Source organism: Dipodomys spectabilis, unplaced genomic scaffold (assembly GCF_019054845.1).
Source record: "Dipodomys spectabilis isolate Male_0828 unplaced genomic scaffold, ASM1905484v1 ptg000018l, whole genome shotgun sequence".
In the NCBI taxonomy this organism is placed as follows: domain Eukaryota; kingdom Metazoa; phylum Chordata; class Mammalia; order Rodentia; family Heteromyidae; genus Dipodomys; species Dipodomys spectabilis.
In genome coordinates this window covers 9,634,634-9,651,213 of record NW_024870695.1, presented here as the reverse complement: position 1 = coordinate 9,651,213, position 16,580 = coordinate 9,634,634, and the positions used below count along the sequence as shown (strand labels likewise).

At 50.1% G+C, this 16,580-nt stretch overlaps 1 protein-coding gene across 2 annotated transcripts; it reads left to right on the top strand.

Moving 5' to 3' along the window:
* The first annotated feature begins 7,736 nt into the window (after positions 1–7,736).
* Positions 7,737–15,121, top strand: LOC122103505 (glial fibrillary acidic protein). 2 transcript variants are annotated; one of them, XM_042674113.1, is made up of 10 exons: positions 7,737–8,209; positions 9,475–9,535; positions 9,732–9,827; positions 10,457–10,618; positions 11,174–11,299; positions 11,512–11,732; positions 12,289–12,332; positions 12,717–12,833; positions 14,033–14,118; positions 14,808–15,121. In XM_042674113.1, the coding sequence occupies exons 1-10, from the start codon at positions 7,737–7,739 to the stop codon at positions 14,847–14,849; spliced, it is 1,428 nt and encodes a 475-aa protein (XP_042530047.1). In that variant the 3' UTR covers positions 14,850–15,121. The 2 variants fall into 2 exon arrangements, with proteins under 2 accessions (XP_042530047.1, XP_042530048.1); XM_042674114.1 differs by lacking the exon at positions 12,717–12,833.
* The last annotated feature ends 1,459 nt before the right edge of the window (positions 15,122–16,580 follow it).

Below are 16,580 nucleotides of genomic sequence, written 5' to 3'. Positions count from 1 at the left end.
ACATAAACAGAAAAAAGCCAGAAGTGGCACTGTGGTTTAAGTGGTAGAGTACTAGCCTTGAGCAAAAGCAGCTCAGGGACAGTGCCCAAGCTGAGTTTAAGCCCCAGAACAGGAAAAAGAAAAAAAAAAGTACATTTCTTTTTGGACAATGTCACCCCTTCTCTCTCTTTCCGTCCTATCCCCATGCACAAGTTGTATAGTTGATTTTCCACATAGTATCTAGTGAGTATCACTGCTAAATTTGTTCACCCTTTGTCCTCCATTTCTGTGCCCCTCCCCCAAAGAGATAAATGAATAAACAAGACAAGAAGAAAAGAAAAATAACCATAAAGAAACAACCTGTTTGGGGGGAGCCTTTTTGGTTGGTCCCCAGGTCCGGGGCAATGCTCTTTAAGTGAAGGCCCCACAAGATGGAATGTTTATGCAGCCTGCTCCTGCCCCCACCCCTCTACCCGCTCCTTCAGGCCTTTCTCTCTATTCATTGGATTATATGACAGTCCAACACAGTTATCTCTGTTCTCTCCGTGAAGACATGGTTGGCTGAATGAATTAATAGAGTAAACAAAATTACAGGAGTCTGTTTAACTTTAGTCTGTAAACAAACATGTTAAGGGTATTTAGCACATTGTGAGTAGTGTATAAATAGTGCTGCTAAGTTCAAAAGGAGTCTTCCCCTCCCCTCTACCCAGTGGGCCCCTCCCACCCAGTTTCCATCACTTTTGGAGGAAAAGAGCAAGAGAATGTGCACCCTTTTCCTGTCACTGCCAGGCATCTGAAAGGGATAGATAATGAAAGACAAGCTTCACCCAACTCATTGTGAGGTAGACAGCAAGTGTTCAGGATTCAATCCAGGGTCTAGGGGCTGGGAAGGTGGCTCAGTGGTAGAGCGCTTGCCTTGCATGCATGAGGCCCTGGGTTCGATTCCTCAGCACCACATGAGCAGAAAAAATAAAAAAGCCGGAAGTGGCGCTGTGGCTCAAGTGGTAGAGTGCTAGCCTTGAGCTGAATTGCTCAGGGACAGCGCCCAGGCCCAGAGTTCAGGCCCCATGACCAGACCCAAAAAAAACCCAATCAATCCAGGGTCTACTGCTTTCCGTGATCCAAGGCTTTTCCCCTTTGGAAGAGAAGAGACAACACTTCCACCACCCCCCATTCCTTTTTTTTCTCATGCCCAGGGTTCCCGCCTCTCCAATTATCCTTAATGAGCTTGTTCCCCTGTGTGCCATGATTCCCTCCAAAGCTGCCACAGCTTCACATCTGTAGCCCCTGGCAGCCTGGCATGGTGCCTTGACCTCAGGAGGCCTTGTTGAGTGTTGGTTGGATTCAAATTGAATAACTTTCCCCATTTCCTGGGGCCCTCATATGTGTGTGTGTGTGTGTGTGTGTGTGTGTGTGTGTGTGTGTGTGTATACACATATATGCATATATATACATACATATATGCATATATATACATACATATATGCATATGTACATACATATATGCATATATATGCATATATATATATATACATACATATGTGCATATATATATATATGTATACATACACACACACACACTCACCATCACCTCTATAGATGGCACAGGCACAGAGCAAGGTGGCTGGTAACAAGGGCCAGGAAGGCAACCTCTGCACAATGGGATCCTTGCACCAAGCAGAGTTTGCCCAGGCAGCATAAGTTAGAAGAGGTTGCTCTTGACAAGGATATTCGCAGCCAGCCATTCAGTCAGCAAATATTTGTGGCTCTATGGTGCAAAATGGTGCTCTCGGGTGACCCATTAAATGTACAAAGACAGTGTTGGAGTTAGCACGTGTGGCTTCTGCCCCCAGTCATGGGAGATTGGGCTGAGAGCTTGCTGTGTGGCGTTCCACCAGCTAGTGGCAGCCTGGCCGGGCCCCACTTTGCGGGAAGCTGATAGGGGCTGAGGGCAGTAGCAAGCTGACAGCCAGCTCCCAGCTGACTTCTGTGGGTGATGAGGCTCTGAGATTGGATCCTTCTTTCACAGAGAGTCATTCACAAGACATGGCAATCAATGCTTCCCCTATCTAGTGTGGGTCCATCCTGGCCTGATGCCCCCTCTCCCTGCCTGGTCCTAACTTCATTCGACTTCCATGAGAAGTCCTTTCCCTTGCCCCTCTCTCTTGCCCCCAAACTCTTGGCACTTCCTTGGTGGCCCCCACAATTCATGCTGGGTTCCACCATGGGGTACCAATTTCTGACCAATTCACAAAATCAGGCTCTGTGCCAAAGAGCTGAGCACACAGAAGTGTTTCATGCAAGCAGTAGGGAAGCACCTGTGCCTGTCACCTAAGCATAGGCCACTTCTGTCTGTCAATGTTGGCACCTATCAAGGGGGAGAAATTGGCCTTTCTCTCTGAGCTCTCCCTACACCCAGGCTTTAGCTTGTCTGCCACAGGGCATTTTTACTATACTAGGGCGTCTCATTGGCAGTTACTAACTCAGGAGTCCTGCCCCAAAGCCCTGCTTATCTGTACTTAGGTTTCTCAGCAATAATCCTTTCTTTGGGAAAGAGGTGTTGAGGGAATTCTGGTTTCCAGCTAGAATTTAGATCATGATTATCTTCTCTTCCTGCATGCTTTTGTGAAGAGGGATTCTGAGATGAAGGTTATGGGTTGCAGGGACCAGAGTCCTCCTAGGGGCATGGGAACTAAAGGATCCCCTCTTTTTCTTTTTCTTTCTTTCCCTTTTTCTTTTCCCTTTTTCTTTCTTTCCCTTTTCTTTCTTTCTTTCTTTCTTCCTTCCTTCCTTTCTTACCCTTTTTCTTTTTCTTTCTTCCTTCCTTTCTTTTTTTTTTTTTTTTTTTGGTCGGTTGTGGGGCTTGAACTCTGGGCCTGAGTGCTGTCCCTCAGCTCTTCAGCTCAAGGCGAGTGCTCTATCACTTGAGCTACAGCGCCACTTCCGGTTTTCTGGTGGTTTATTGGAGATAGGAGTCTCAAGGTCTTTCCTGCCCTGGCTGGCTTTGAACCGTGATCCTCAGATCTCAGCCTCCTGAGTAGCTAGGATTACAGGCGTGAGCCACCAGCGCCCGGCTCCTTCTTTCCTTTCTTTCTCTTCCTTTTTTTCTTTTTTTTTTTTATTGTGAACATACTGTACAGAGGGGTTACAATTACATAGGCAAGATAATGAGTATATTTCTTATCAAGCATTCTAGTCTTTTTTTCTTTTCCTTCCTTCTTTTCTTTCTTTCCTTTCTCTGTTTCTTTTTTCTTTTCCTTCCTTCCTTTCTCTCTCTTTCTTTCTTTCTTTCTATCTTTCTTTCTTTCTTCCTTTCTCTTTCCCAGTCCTAGGGCTTGAAATCAGGGCCTGGGCACTGTCCCCAAGTTTCTTTTGCTCAAGAAGGCTCCCCTCTACTTGATGCAGCCTCCAGTGCGTTCTTTGGCCCATCCTGTCCAATTGGAAGACTGTTGTGTTGGAACTAGCAGGCCATCCACCAGTTCTGTCCTCCATCCAAGGCCATAGTTCATCTCTACTTCTGGGAGGGACCCAGTCAGGCAAGGAGACAAAGAAGGCCTGTAATCCTAGCTGATCAGGAGCCTAAGATCTGAGGATCATAGTTCAAAGCCAGCCCTGGCAGCAAAGTCCATGAGACTCTTCTCTCCAATTAGCCACCAAAAAGCCAGAAGTGGAACTTTGGTTCAAGTGGTAGAGTGCTATCCTTGAGTGAAAAAACTAAGGAACAGTACCCAGGCCTTGAGTTCAAGCATCAGTTCTGGAGCCAAAAAAAGAGAAAAGAAAAAAGTGAACTTAACAAAACCCGTCACAGGAAGTGGCGCTGTAGCTCAAGTGGTAGAGCGCTCGCCTTGAGCTGAAGAGCTGAGGGACAGCGCCCAGGCCCAGAGTTCAAGCCCCACGACCAACAAAAAAAAAAAAAGAAAGAAAGAAACAAAACCCGTCACAGGGCCGGGAGTATGTCTTAGTGGTAGAGTGCTTGCCTAGCATGCATGAAGCCCTGGGTTCCATTCCTCAGTACCACATAAACAGATATGGAGAAATTGTAAAAATGGCTCTGTGCCTCAAGTAGTAGAGTGCTAGTCTTGAGCAAAAGAAACTCGGGGACAGTGCCCAGACCCTCAGTTCAAGCCCCAGCACTGGCAAAAATAAAATAAAAAAAGAAAGAAAAAATCCAGCACATGCTAGAAACCTGGTTTTGGCTTTCTCCCTCCAAGCCGTGGTAATGGCCAGGCCTGGGCAGCTGAGCACTGCCATCTAGTGGCCCCGGGACTCAGTTCCCTTCCTCAGGGAAGCTCCAAGGGATAGATGGTGGTATCTAAGGACCAGCCAAGAGATTCAAACCCTCTTCATCTTTGCCCAGTTTTTTACCACTGGGCCATGCCAGGCACTGAATAAGTAGCAGTTGTTACAGAAGAGCTAGAAGGAAACATCCAAGTGGTAATGTGGCCATTTGAATTAGAGGTTGGCATCTTTAGAAAACACAAGGCACCTCCTGTGTAAGTTGAGGACAGAAGTGGAATTCATCTGTCCTAGGAGGAATTTGGGCTTTACCCTGAAAATGAGACCATCCATTAGATTTTGATATAGGAGAGGAGCACAAGGATACCATCTTTTTTTTTTTCCCCTTCGGTCATGAGGCCTGAACTCTGGGCCTGGGCGCTGTCCATCAGCTCTTCAGCTCAAGGCTAGCGCTCTACCACTTGAGCCTCAGCCCCACTTGCGGCTTTTTCTGCTTATATGGTGCTGAGGAATCGAACCCAGGGCCTCATGCATGCAAGGCAAGCACTCTACCACTGAGCCACCTTCCCAGCCCACAAGGATACCATCTTGTCCCAGCAGGACACAACATGGCTGCAAGCTTTGTGGAGAGGTGTCCAGGCATCTTATTTCTATGGCACTTGCTATGGGATTTAGAAGTCATCGAGTTTGATCTGAGAGTTTTGACATTTGGAACTTCCAGTTGTGAAGCAGCAAGATGTTCCTCAGAGCTGGAAGCAGGCTAGGAGGATGGGAGTTGGGATAGAGACTGAGGGCCTGCCTTGCTCTATTGGCTTTGTCTGCCTGGGGTAGATGTGCATGAGTGTGGTTTGGAAGGAGACAGACACGGTCAGAGAGATAGGTAGGGAAATAGCAATAGAACAGAGGTGAGCACACACACATTGCGGGGACGGGGGAGGGAAGGAAAAACTGTTCAACAGGGCTTAGTTAAATGAATGCATATAGTGGAAAAGCATGCAGCTGTTAAAATGATGATGTAGATAAATATTGATATGGAAAGATGGTCACAACATATTGTTGAGTTAAAAAACAAATTACAAAATCGTTTGTACAGCATGAGCTTATTCTGAAAAAAAATGAGTTTATATATATAGAAAAGTCTGTAATGTTTATCTCCATGTGGCAAAATTATGGCTAATTATTTGTGTTGCTTATTTTGAATTTTCTGGTCTTTCTACAAAAAATGTGTAAGTAAGACAATCTACAGGCATCTGGCTATTACAGTTTCCTGTTGGACAACCTGGCAGGGTCAGCCACTCTTGCCAGAGATTTGGCTTGAGGCAAAGGCTTGATCCCAGTCTTTCTCTTCCTTTGAATTCCCTATCCCTCCTCAGCCTCCTAATCCACAGCAGTAACAAAAATCACTGGGAAGCTGGGGCCATCAGTGGCTTATACTGAATCCTAGCTGCTCAGGAGGCTGAGATCAAGGATCGTGTTTCCAAGTCAGCCCCAGACAGAAAAATCTGTGACTAAGATTTTGTTTTGTTTTGTTTTTTGCCAGTCTTGGGGCTTGAACTCAGTTTGGCTCTGTCCCTGAGTTTCTTTTGCCCAAGGTTAGGTCTCTAGCACTTGAGCCACAGCAACACTTCCAGCTTTTTCTGACTAGTTTATTGAAGGTAAGAGTCTCATAGATTTTCTTGCCCACACTAGTTTGAACTGTGATTCTCAGATCTCAGCCTCCTAAGTAGCTAGGATTACAGTCATGAGCCACCAGCACCTGGTTTGCGAGACTCTTCAGCTAACCAGCAAAAAGATAGAAGTGGAGCTGTGACTCAGTGGTAGAGTACCAGTCTCCTCCCCAAGATGCCCCTCACCTCATCACTACTTGCATCCCTCTCTACAGCGGGCTCTGCTGGGGATGGGGGCTACTTCAGCAGATGGCTCATTGCATGTCCCAATGAAGAATGTGTCCCTGGTGTGGAGTTGGGGTGACGAAATGATGGAAGGAGCTCAGGGTGCCTAAGCTGATTTGAGAGCTGGGGAGGTGGGCAAACGGCCAGGTGTCTGAAAGCTAGAGACTTGGCGGCACTGGGCCGGCCACCCCTTGGAGCCTCCTCCTTGTGCCCACAGAATGACTCACCTTGGCACAGACACAATGGTCAGGGGTGGGCACACAGCCTGATTCCCCTCTATTCTCTAGCCCCCTCTCAGATATTTCTGAGAAGTCCATTGAGCAAGGGGCTTGCACTGCACCCTGGCCTGACATCCTGACATCTTAAGATAAAAGCAGTACAGCCCCCCTGGGGGCTGCCCTTGCTGTATGGCGCCCTCACTGGCGCTGGAGAACAAGGCTCTATTCAGCAAGTGCCTGGGAGTAGAGATCAGGAGCCCAAGTATGGGCAGTGAGAGGCAGAAGGAAGTAGGGGGAGTGTGGGGGAGTCAAGGGGAGGAAAGCAGGGACATCTGCTTCCCAGAAGCCCAAAGACACAGATGACTTAAGCTCCTGGGTGGGATCAGAATGGATGGAGATGGATGGACCTGAAGTCCTCAGACACTCCCTCCCAGCACTTGAACCAGCAGTTCATAGACTCCCAGACCCACCTATCCCCAACAGCCTGATGTGTGGGAACTGGAAAGATATAAATCTCTATGGAGAGTGAGGGGTGGCCAGGGAGACAGGGTGCTGCAGGAACAAAGATTTTAGCCAGCACAGCCAACTCATTCGTTACTGCTTGGTGGAGCTGTCAGACCCAGTTTCCAGGAAGGGAAACAGGGAGGCCTGGCACAGGGGAGGGGTGGCCCAGCAAAGTGGATGAGGGGAAAAAGAGTAGCCAGGGAGAAGTTCTGTTCTCTTATGAGGACTTCCACATATTCCTTCTGTCACCCTGACATGCAGAGGTCTTGGTTGACCTGCAGGAGAGAGGGCTGGGGACCAATCCTAGCCTCTCATACCAGAACTTCAGGACTGAGGAGAAGGTAACAATGCAGGCCATCTGTGTCCAGTAGGAGTGGGACTCCTGGAGGGTGGCTCAAGTGGTGGAGAGCCAGTCTTCAACAACAACAAAAAAAAAAAAAAGCAAGAGTGAGGCCTGTGTTCAAATCACAGTATGGGCACAAAAAAGTAGGGAGTGAGACTAAACAAGAAATGAGAAAATCGATTGTTTCCTGAGACAGGGCACAGGTTAGTTCTTCAGCAAATTCCTTCCATCCAGAAGGCCTGTGCACCGTGGCTTATTGTGGGCTCTGAGAAGTCATCCAGAGCCTTTTCTTGACCCAGCTTCCTAGGGAGAGGGTCTCCTTGCTCAGTGGTCTGGACTCCAGGCACTTCCTGCCTTTGGCCAGGCTGATATACTAGAAAGCCCTGACTGGGCTCAGTGACCTCAGTGGGGTGAGAAAAACTCTCCCCATGGTCGAACTACAGCTCAGCCACACCCCCTCAGGATATGCCAGAAGCCGTTGCCAGGCAGCCCAGGCACTGCAGGTCCAGCCCACTCCTCCATAAAGTCCTCTCATCTCAGGAGCCAGGAGAGAGACAGGGCAGGATGGAACGGAGACATGTCACTTCTGCTCGGCGCTCCTACACCTCCTCAGAAATGGTAGTCAGGGGCCTGGGTCCCAGCCACCGCCTGAGTGCCGGTCTCCGCTTGAGTTCCTGCCCCAGGGTCCCCCTAGCTCGAATGTCTTCTCCACTCCCAGCTCGAGTGGACTTCTCCCTGGCCGGGGCACTCAATGCCGGCTTCAAGGAGACCCGGGCCAGTGAGCGGGCTGAGATGATGGAGCTCAATGATCGCTTTGCCAGCTACATTGAGAAGGTTCGGTTTTTGGAACAACAAAACAAGGCACTGGCTGCTGAGCTGAACCAGCTGCGGGCCAAGGAGCCCACCAAGCTGGCTGATGTCTACCAGGCTGAGCTTCGGGAGCTTCGGCTGCGGCTTGATCAACTTACTGCCAACAATGCTCGGCTTGAAGTGGAGAGAGACAATCTGGCACAGGACCTGGGCATCCTGAGGCAGAAGTGAGGAGGGGGGGCAGGGAAAAGGGCCTTTTACCAGAGAACCAGAGTCCCTGAGAGGGAGTGCCGATGGGATTATATCTTTGGGCTCGTACTCAGCCTGGGTCTCCCCACCTCTGGGAAGTGGGGAGCTGCCCTTGCCCTCCAACATGATAGAAAGACCAGGAGGAGGCCCAGAGCCTCGGGGATCTCATTCACAAATACCTTGGGCTAGGTAACAGAGTACTCTCAATACCTAGGGAAGGCTGTTGGAGCAGTCAGGGCCCTAGTAACCAGGGGCTTTACGTTTCATTCACCAATAGTGTGAATGCATATTTGGAAGGGGGTATTATCTATTTTGAGCCTAGATCCATATATAAGAAGGTGGCAAAGCCAGGCACTGGTGGCTCATGCCTGTAATTCTAGCTATTCACGAGGCTGAGATCTGAGAATCATGGTTCAAAGCCAGCCCCGACAAGAAAGGCTGTGAGTCTCTTATCTCCAATTAACCATCAGGAAACCAGAAGTGGTGCTATGGCCCAAGTGGTAGAATGCTAGCCTTGAGCTGAAGAGCTCAGGGACAGTACCCAGGCCCAGAGTTCAAGCCCCATAACTGAAAAAATAAATAAGAAGAAAAAGAAGGTGGCAAGAGAAGGTTGGTATCTGCAAGCAACTGAGATTTGGAAGTCAAGGAGGTGAGGAAAAGAGTAGGCAGGCTGCTGGGCACTGATGGCTCACACCTGTAACCTTAGCTACTCAGGAGGCTGAGCTCTGAGGATGGTGATTCAAAGCTAGCCCAGACAGGAAAGTCCATGAAAAAGTCTCTGACTTATACAAGTTGTGAGGCAGAGATCATAATAAAATCCATCTCCCCAGGTAGTGTGACTAGGGGCTCAGAGGAAATCCCCCAGGGGCTAAGTGGCAGGCAAGTGCATGTAGTCAGTGGTGCAGGAGAGAAAGAGAAATGCAGAGACAGAGAGACAGAGAGAGACAGAGGAGAGAATGCTTGTGTGTCTGTGGATGCAAATGTAAGGTGGTGGATGTGCCTGTATGAGCAGGAACAGGTGCACCAACCCCGATAAGACTCTTAGTAATGAGTTAAGGCAAAAGCCCTTATCTGCTCCCCCTTCCAAACAATGCCCCTGTCTAGGACCCTCCTGGCCTTCAATGCTTTTGCCACTGTACCAGCTACCAGGGGTCTCTGTGACAGCCACATCCAGGGAGAATGGGGTAGGGATCTAGGAGTCTTTAGGAAAGCTTGGACCCAGGAATGTGTTCTACCATCCTAGGCTCCAGGATGAAACCAACCTGAGGCTGGAGGCCGAAAACAACCTGGCTGCCTATAGACAGGTCAGAGAGGTGGAGGGAAGGGGCAGGGGAGGGGAGAAAAGGGTTGATGGCAGCCTACCCAAACATCCTCCCAAACCTAGCTCTCTGAAGCTACTCCTCAGAGCCTCCTCCCTACAAGGAGGGGTAAGGCAAGGCTGGGAAATGGGGAAGAAGAGGTGGCTGGGGTCAGAGCAGCCCAATGTCCCCTTTTTTCCAGGAAGCAGATGAAGCCACCTTGGCCCGTCTGGATCTGGAGAGGAAGACTGAGTCACTGGAGGAAGAGATCCGATTCTTGAAGAAGATCCATGAGGAGGTAAGGCCAGGACAGGGGGAGGGAAGCCCAACACACAGACTCAGCTGAGAGAGACAGACACTTAGAAAAACAGACAGATTTACTCAGATACAAAAGTAGATTGGCAGATAGAAACTGAGAGAGAGAGAGAGAGAGAATGAACAAATGAATGAATGAATGAGGAGAGAGAGTGCAAAGCATCCCCAACTCCTGGGGAAGTTCACACAGATGGCATCCCATGTACCTTGTAGCCTCAATTATTCTTTCACATCAGCCCTGTAAGACAGGAATCCTTCCTACTATCCTCTTTCTGCTGAGGCCCGGAGGGGTTACAGGGCATTAAGGTCACATAGTAACTGACTCCATTCCTGCCATCTGTTCAGGCCCTGGCTTCATAATCTATGATCCTGAGGAACCTGGGTGCCCACAAGAAGCACCTGGCTCCTGCCCATCCATCTCTGGATGAGGATGCCATGAAGTTCCCAAATTCCTTTTCCTACACCCCTTAGCCTGGGCATGCACTTCCTCCAGCAAGGGCTGCCTCTCTTTCCTGGACCAACACCCATGGATGAAGTGCAAGCAGACGAGAAGATGTGAAGATGTTGGCAGAGCCTTGCCTGGAACCCTGCCATCCCTTCTCTCCCTTCCAGGAGGTGCAGGAACTTCAGGAGCAGCTGGCCCGACAGCAGATCCACGTGGAGATGGATGTGGCCAAGCCAGACCTCACAGCAGCCCTGAGAGAGATTCGCACACAATACGAGGCTGTGGCGACCAGCAACATGCAGGAGGCAGAGGAGTGGTACCGGTCCAAGGTAGCCCTGCCTTGAGCTCAGCTGGACAGATAGATCCTAGCCAGGAAAAGAAGAGGGAAGAGCAGCCCCAGAGGACAATGAAGCCTCAAGGGTTGGGAGGTAGAAAAGGGAGAGGTAGAGGAAGAAAAGGGAGCCCAGGGATCCAGCTCAGGTATTAGCAACACAAGCTGAAGCCAGTCTGAATAGGGTACTGCCTGAAGCATGTGAAGGTCTCCCCCAAAGCTGGGGGACCTACTTTCTACAGTGGGGAGGGACAAGACTCAGTCCCAAGGATGGAGCTACCCATGATTATGTTCTGGATTCTGTGACACTGTTCATCCATTTATTGGGTGCCCAGGTGCTGTGCAAGGTGTCAAGGCCCAGTAGTAGTGATACAGTGCCTTCTGTCCATTCACCGTCTCTGGGAATAATCCCAGCCAACATCCTTGGGGTGAGCTGGGGTAGTGCTTAGCTCCCTGATTTCCCAGAGATCATGCTGCACATTGGGCCCATGCTGCATCAGATGTAACCCCTACAAACACCTAGCCCTCCTCTTAGTCTAAGCCTTCTGTTTAGTTTGCGGACCTTACAGACGCTGCTGCCCGAAATGCTGAGATGCTCCGACAGGCCAAGCACGAGGCTAATGACTATAGGCGCCAGCTGCAGGCCTTAACCTGTGATCTGGAGTCCTTGCGTGGTGTGGTGAGTGCAGACAGGGCTGGATCCCACGGCCTTGGGACCATCAGCTGGGGCTGGCACTTGCTGCTGTAGGAGTTGCTAAAAGGGAAGGGGATTGGGCTGAGGGCAGGGCTCCAAAACATTAGCAGAGTTGGACATAGGGCTAGGACCGGGCCCTGGGATCCTGGCCGGGCGCAGGGATCCTAAGGGACCTGCCCACTGCCCCCACTCTGCAGAATGAGTCCCTGGAGAGGCAGATGCGTGAGCAGGAGGAGCGTCATGCCAGGGAGGCCGCAAGGTACCAGGAGGCCCTCACTCGGCTGGAAGAGGAAGGACAGAGCCTCAAGGACGAGATGGCCCGCCATCTGCAGGAGTACCAGGACCTGCTGAACGTCAAGCTGGCTCTGGACATTGAGATCGCCACCTACAGAAAGCTACTGGAGGGCGAGGAGAACCGGTGAGGCCTAATCATAGCCCCTGCTCCTTCCCCTTAGAATTCTGCCTGCTGCCTCTTCCTACAGTCCCTCTTGCTCCCTGTGCCCGCCTAACACACAGTAGGTATTCAATAAATGTCTGACAAATAGATCCAACTAGGGGCTGGGAATGTGGCTCAGTGGTAGAGTGCTTGCCTTGCATGCATGAGGCCCTGGGTTCGATTCCTCAGCACCACATAAGTAGATCCAACCAATATTAAGTGCCAAGGTGGTGGAGATGGGTCCTCCTCTAGCCTACTTCTCTTTACTTCATTGGTATTGTCTGCCTTCTTGGAAGGCTCTTCACCACTGCCTTCCCCCACCCCCTTGAATTGCCCACACTTCTGCTCTACCCTACCAAACTCTGCTGGTAGGCAGTTCCTCATCCACTAAAACTGGGGAAAGCTGAGGGTGGAGTCAGACTCATAGCCACTGAAGTGTCACAAAGAGCCTTGGGGTTGGCTTGCTGTCCTGTCTGGAACCTGGCTTGGAAATGTCCTAAGGCATTCTCCTCATCCCTGTCCCTCCACTGTCTTCCAGCATCACCATTCCAGTGCAGACCTTCTCCAACCTGCAGATCCGAGGTCAGTAGAGCTGGGCCTTGTGGGAAGATGCTGGTTTCTATGCCCCTTCACCCCCCGCCCCCAGGCCTATGGCTGCTTTGGCCTGGGATCGAGGAGGGCAAAGGAGCGTGTGCTTTTATGGGGGTCCTTCATAAGTCACTGCAGAGTTCCTAGCCAGAGCACAGTCTTCCAGAGCATTTGTAGGTAGGGGGAATGTCATTGTCCTTGTTTTGCTCTGTCCCATCCTGCATTTCTCTTCTTACACCCTTTTCCACTGTAAACCAGTGGGTGGGAGAGGTGGATTGAGGTCTCAACCAGGGCTTATTGTGCAAGCTCTGGGTAAACTCTGCTCTTCTGAGTGCTTTATGTTTTGTCTTCTTTTGTTTTAACTGCTCTTCACTACAGGGGGCAAAAGCATCCAAGAAGGGGAAGTTCACAAGGTCACAAGACATCTCAAAAGGCTCACAATACAAGTTATACCCATACAGGCTCACCAGATTGTAAATGGAGCCCCCACTCTCGGTTAGCTATCTGCCTCTCAGCCATTGCTTTTTCCGAGCTCAATAGGGAGTAGATCTCATGCTGCTTTTGGGCTTCCTCCTTCTAGGCTTCCTTTGCCCAGGAGCCTCAGACCCTAGCCCAGGACCTGGCACTGGTTAACTAGGTTATACTAGCAGAACTGGTCAATGCTAAAGGTAGTATTTCCCTGAGAGCTCAGATGAGATGCTCTGGGGCCTCTGAGCACATGCCAGCCTCTGCCTCACCTCTTCTGTCACTGGGAAGTCCCCTTGAGGTTCACTCTGCTTGATTCATCTGTCTCCAAGGTTCTGTTGCTCTGCTTGGTGCTGATTCAGCCCAGAGGATTCATTCCCTCTAGACTCCTGCTCTTGTAGTGAATAAAGTTTTATGTTCCTTGCTCTTAATTTTAAATATTAGTGAGTGTGACACGTCATATTTTTTCTCTCTAAGGGGGGCAAACTAAATTACTTTTTTACTGGTATGTGGCTCTCAAATGAGTCTTAGACTAGGGAAAAAAAATCCTCTTCTGGCTTAAAATATTTAGGAACATTAGACATACATGTCCCAGGACTTAACTGAGCAACAGAAGGTTGACCAGACTAACTAGGTAGAAGTAACACTGTCAAGTGGTAGACAGTAAAAGGTCAGTGGGGTCCAGATAAATGACAGAGAAAGTAGAAAGTGAGGAGGAGGAGAACATGTATTGAGCACTAATATGTGCCTGGTGTTTAACATACTTTATCTCAGTTAATTGCCTCTTCTCTCCCACCTAGAGAAGTAGATACCACCAGCTCTATTTTGCAAATGAGGAAATTCAGCCTGAGATCAATGAGTCTGCCCATCAGCAGTGTGGCTGATCATGGCTAAGCCGGGACTTGAGTTATTCCTCTAGACCTCAAAACCTGTGTGCTTCATCCTTGGAGCAGTGCTAGGTTGTCAGGAAGCCAGGTGCCAGATCAGGGAAAAGTCATACCAGAAGGTATAATAGAGCACTGGACAGAAGCAGGATGTGCCCTGCTGGGTACTTGGTGGGGGCGAGAGCGGGGGGGGGGGGGTCTCCAATTTCCTTTAGAAGAGCCAACGCTCTCCCTTGCTGGCTTGAATAGGTTCTTGAGCTCATGGTGTGGATATATGATGGGGAAAGTGGGGCTCAGGAGAGGATGTCTAGTGTCCTGAGAGGCCTCCTCTCCTCACACCTGCAGAAACCAGCCTGGACACCAAGTCAATGTCAGAAGGCCACCTTAAGAGGAACATCGTGGTAAAGACTGTGGAGATGCGGGATGGAGAGGTGAGGACAGGCTCTGGGTGACCCTAGTAGTTCTTGAGGCTGGCCTATGGAGAAAGCCTGGGACTTGGGCATAAATGGCACACTGATTTTCTGGAGCATCCCTGGAACTCTGGGAGCCCAATGGAACCTTAATGTAATTCCATTACACTAAGCACCACCTACACCGGTGGTGCTAAGAGGGACCTAGGTGCCTTGATAAGGTCCCAGCTCAGGCTGTATTCCTTTCTCTCCCTCTGGACTCAGGTGTCTCCAAGACCAGGCCAAAGAGAGACAGAAACACACACACACACACACACACACACACCACACACACACACACACACACACACACACACACACCACACACACACACATATACACACACACACACACACACTTAGTAGTTTTAGCTTGGGATGGGACAGCTTCAGAGATGAGGGCTTACAGATAACATATTTCCACAGCCCCTTCACATTCCCAGTGGAGATAGCAGCAAAAGCAGTTGCTACTCTTCTTATATCATTAGCTTCCCATGTGACAGGCATGGTGCTAAATGCTTTGCCAGTGGTGTCCCACCCCCTGCTCTGATAGTTACTATCAAGAGAAGAAAGACCTGGGACAGTTGAGGAATTGCCCAGCCTAGCATGGTGGGACTGGGGTCTGGTGTGAGCTCCTAACTATGAACTGTGCCCCTTTCCTGTCTCCTGCAGGTCATTAAGGAGTCCAAGCAGGAACACAATGATGTGATGTGAGGAGTACTCCACAGTAGGAGCAGTATAGTTGCTCCTCCTGGGACGATAGCTCATTTCCCCAGATCTGATTCCCTACCCCACTCCTCCCTTCTCTTCTAGGTCTCTATACCAGCTTGCTGCCCTAGTTCAGTCAACATTAGGCTGCCAGATGGCATCAACCTAGCACCCAGCACCTCCAACTAACAAGGCACTTATCCCAAGGAATAGTCTGGAGAGAGGAGGGCGGTGGTCAACAGCTTGGATTATACTAGGGAGAAAATAAATAAGTTGGGCAAGGCAGGAGGACCTAACCAATCACATCCTCCTTCCTCTTGTTGTTATGGCAACTGTTGCCAGAACTGGAGGTTTCTGGGCACTAAACTTCCAGTTTCCTCAGGCTGTTGGAGGATGGGAGGGGCCAAACCTCAGATGATAAGGGGAGCTCCCAAGGCAAGGTAGTCCTGGCCAGAGTAAGCGGGGAAAGTCTTGATACATAGAGTAGTCACAACAGAATTTCTGGCCTGTCCAGATGCTACAGGGAGAGGGCGGGGCGGGGGGGGGGGGGGGAGGAGTGTTCAAGTATCTCAGCCCCAGGAAGCTGCCATGCTGGGAACCAGTCCATATGCATATGGGAGCTTGGTTGCACATGGCAGCTTGGGTTTCAATACTTGGGGGCTAGTGTAAGTAGAGAAGGACTAGGTGCTGAGGAGTACCAGAGGGGTTAGCTGGCCCCTAAATGTGGGTACAGAGTGGTCAATCCCAGGACTCCCCCCTCTGTCTAGGGACGTTGGTAGTGGAGGTGGTTGTGAAGACAAGGCCAGATATCAGAGAGGGCAGGTGTGAGTGACTGGTTACCCCTGGGTCATGGGAATCAAGGAAGTGACTTTTTCTCTTGAAGACACTGAAACAGGAAAGGGGCGGGGGGATTGCTGTCCAGAGGACAGGGCACAGCTGTGTCCTTTTCCAAAGCCTCTTTCTAACTGCATAATCCCTGGCTACTCAGGCCTCTGTCTTCAACTGCTGCCCCTCTACCCTGGCAAAGACACCACCCCATGTGTGAGCTTCTCCACTGGATGCTGCTTTTCACTAAGCCAAGCACCCTCTGCATCCACTCTTACCTGCATTCAAAACTTCCTCTACCCTACTTTACAATGAGAGAAATAGGGGTGTGAGTTCAGTGAACACATTGGCTTGTGTTCCTGCAGCCTGAAGGCATGGCACTTGACTCCACCCTCGATGCCTGCTCTGCTCCCCATGGGTGAACAGGCAGGTGGTGGGTGTCCGTGCCCAAAATGAGGTTGAAAGGATCCACCATATGAAGCCAAGAAATGGAGGAGGGGGTTCCTTCCTCTTTCAAGACTTGATGTCCCAGACACCCCTTGCTGCCACCCCCACTGCTAACCTTCAGGGCAGTGCTGTTGCCTTTACCCACTGAGGAGCAATAAAGACATGTACCTGAGCCTTCTCCATTGTGGACTCTGCTATGTTCCTGAGACAGTAGGGCTGGGGCCAAGACCTAACCTTGAATAAGCGCCTAAGTAGCCTCTTATCATCCATCATCCATCATCTTGGGAGCCCAAGCCCTCATTGGCAGCAGCCACATGCCAACTTCAGCTCTGACCCACTTTGCTATTAGGGTTCTGATGTTCCAGCCTCTGACCTACCCTCTTCCTCCTCCCCAGTCCTCAGTCTAGGTGTAAGTACTCAGGAAAGCTTTGATTCAATCTCTTCTTTCTCCACTCATTCTCATCC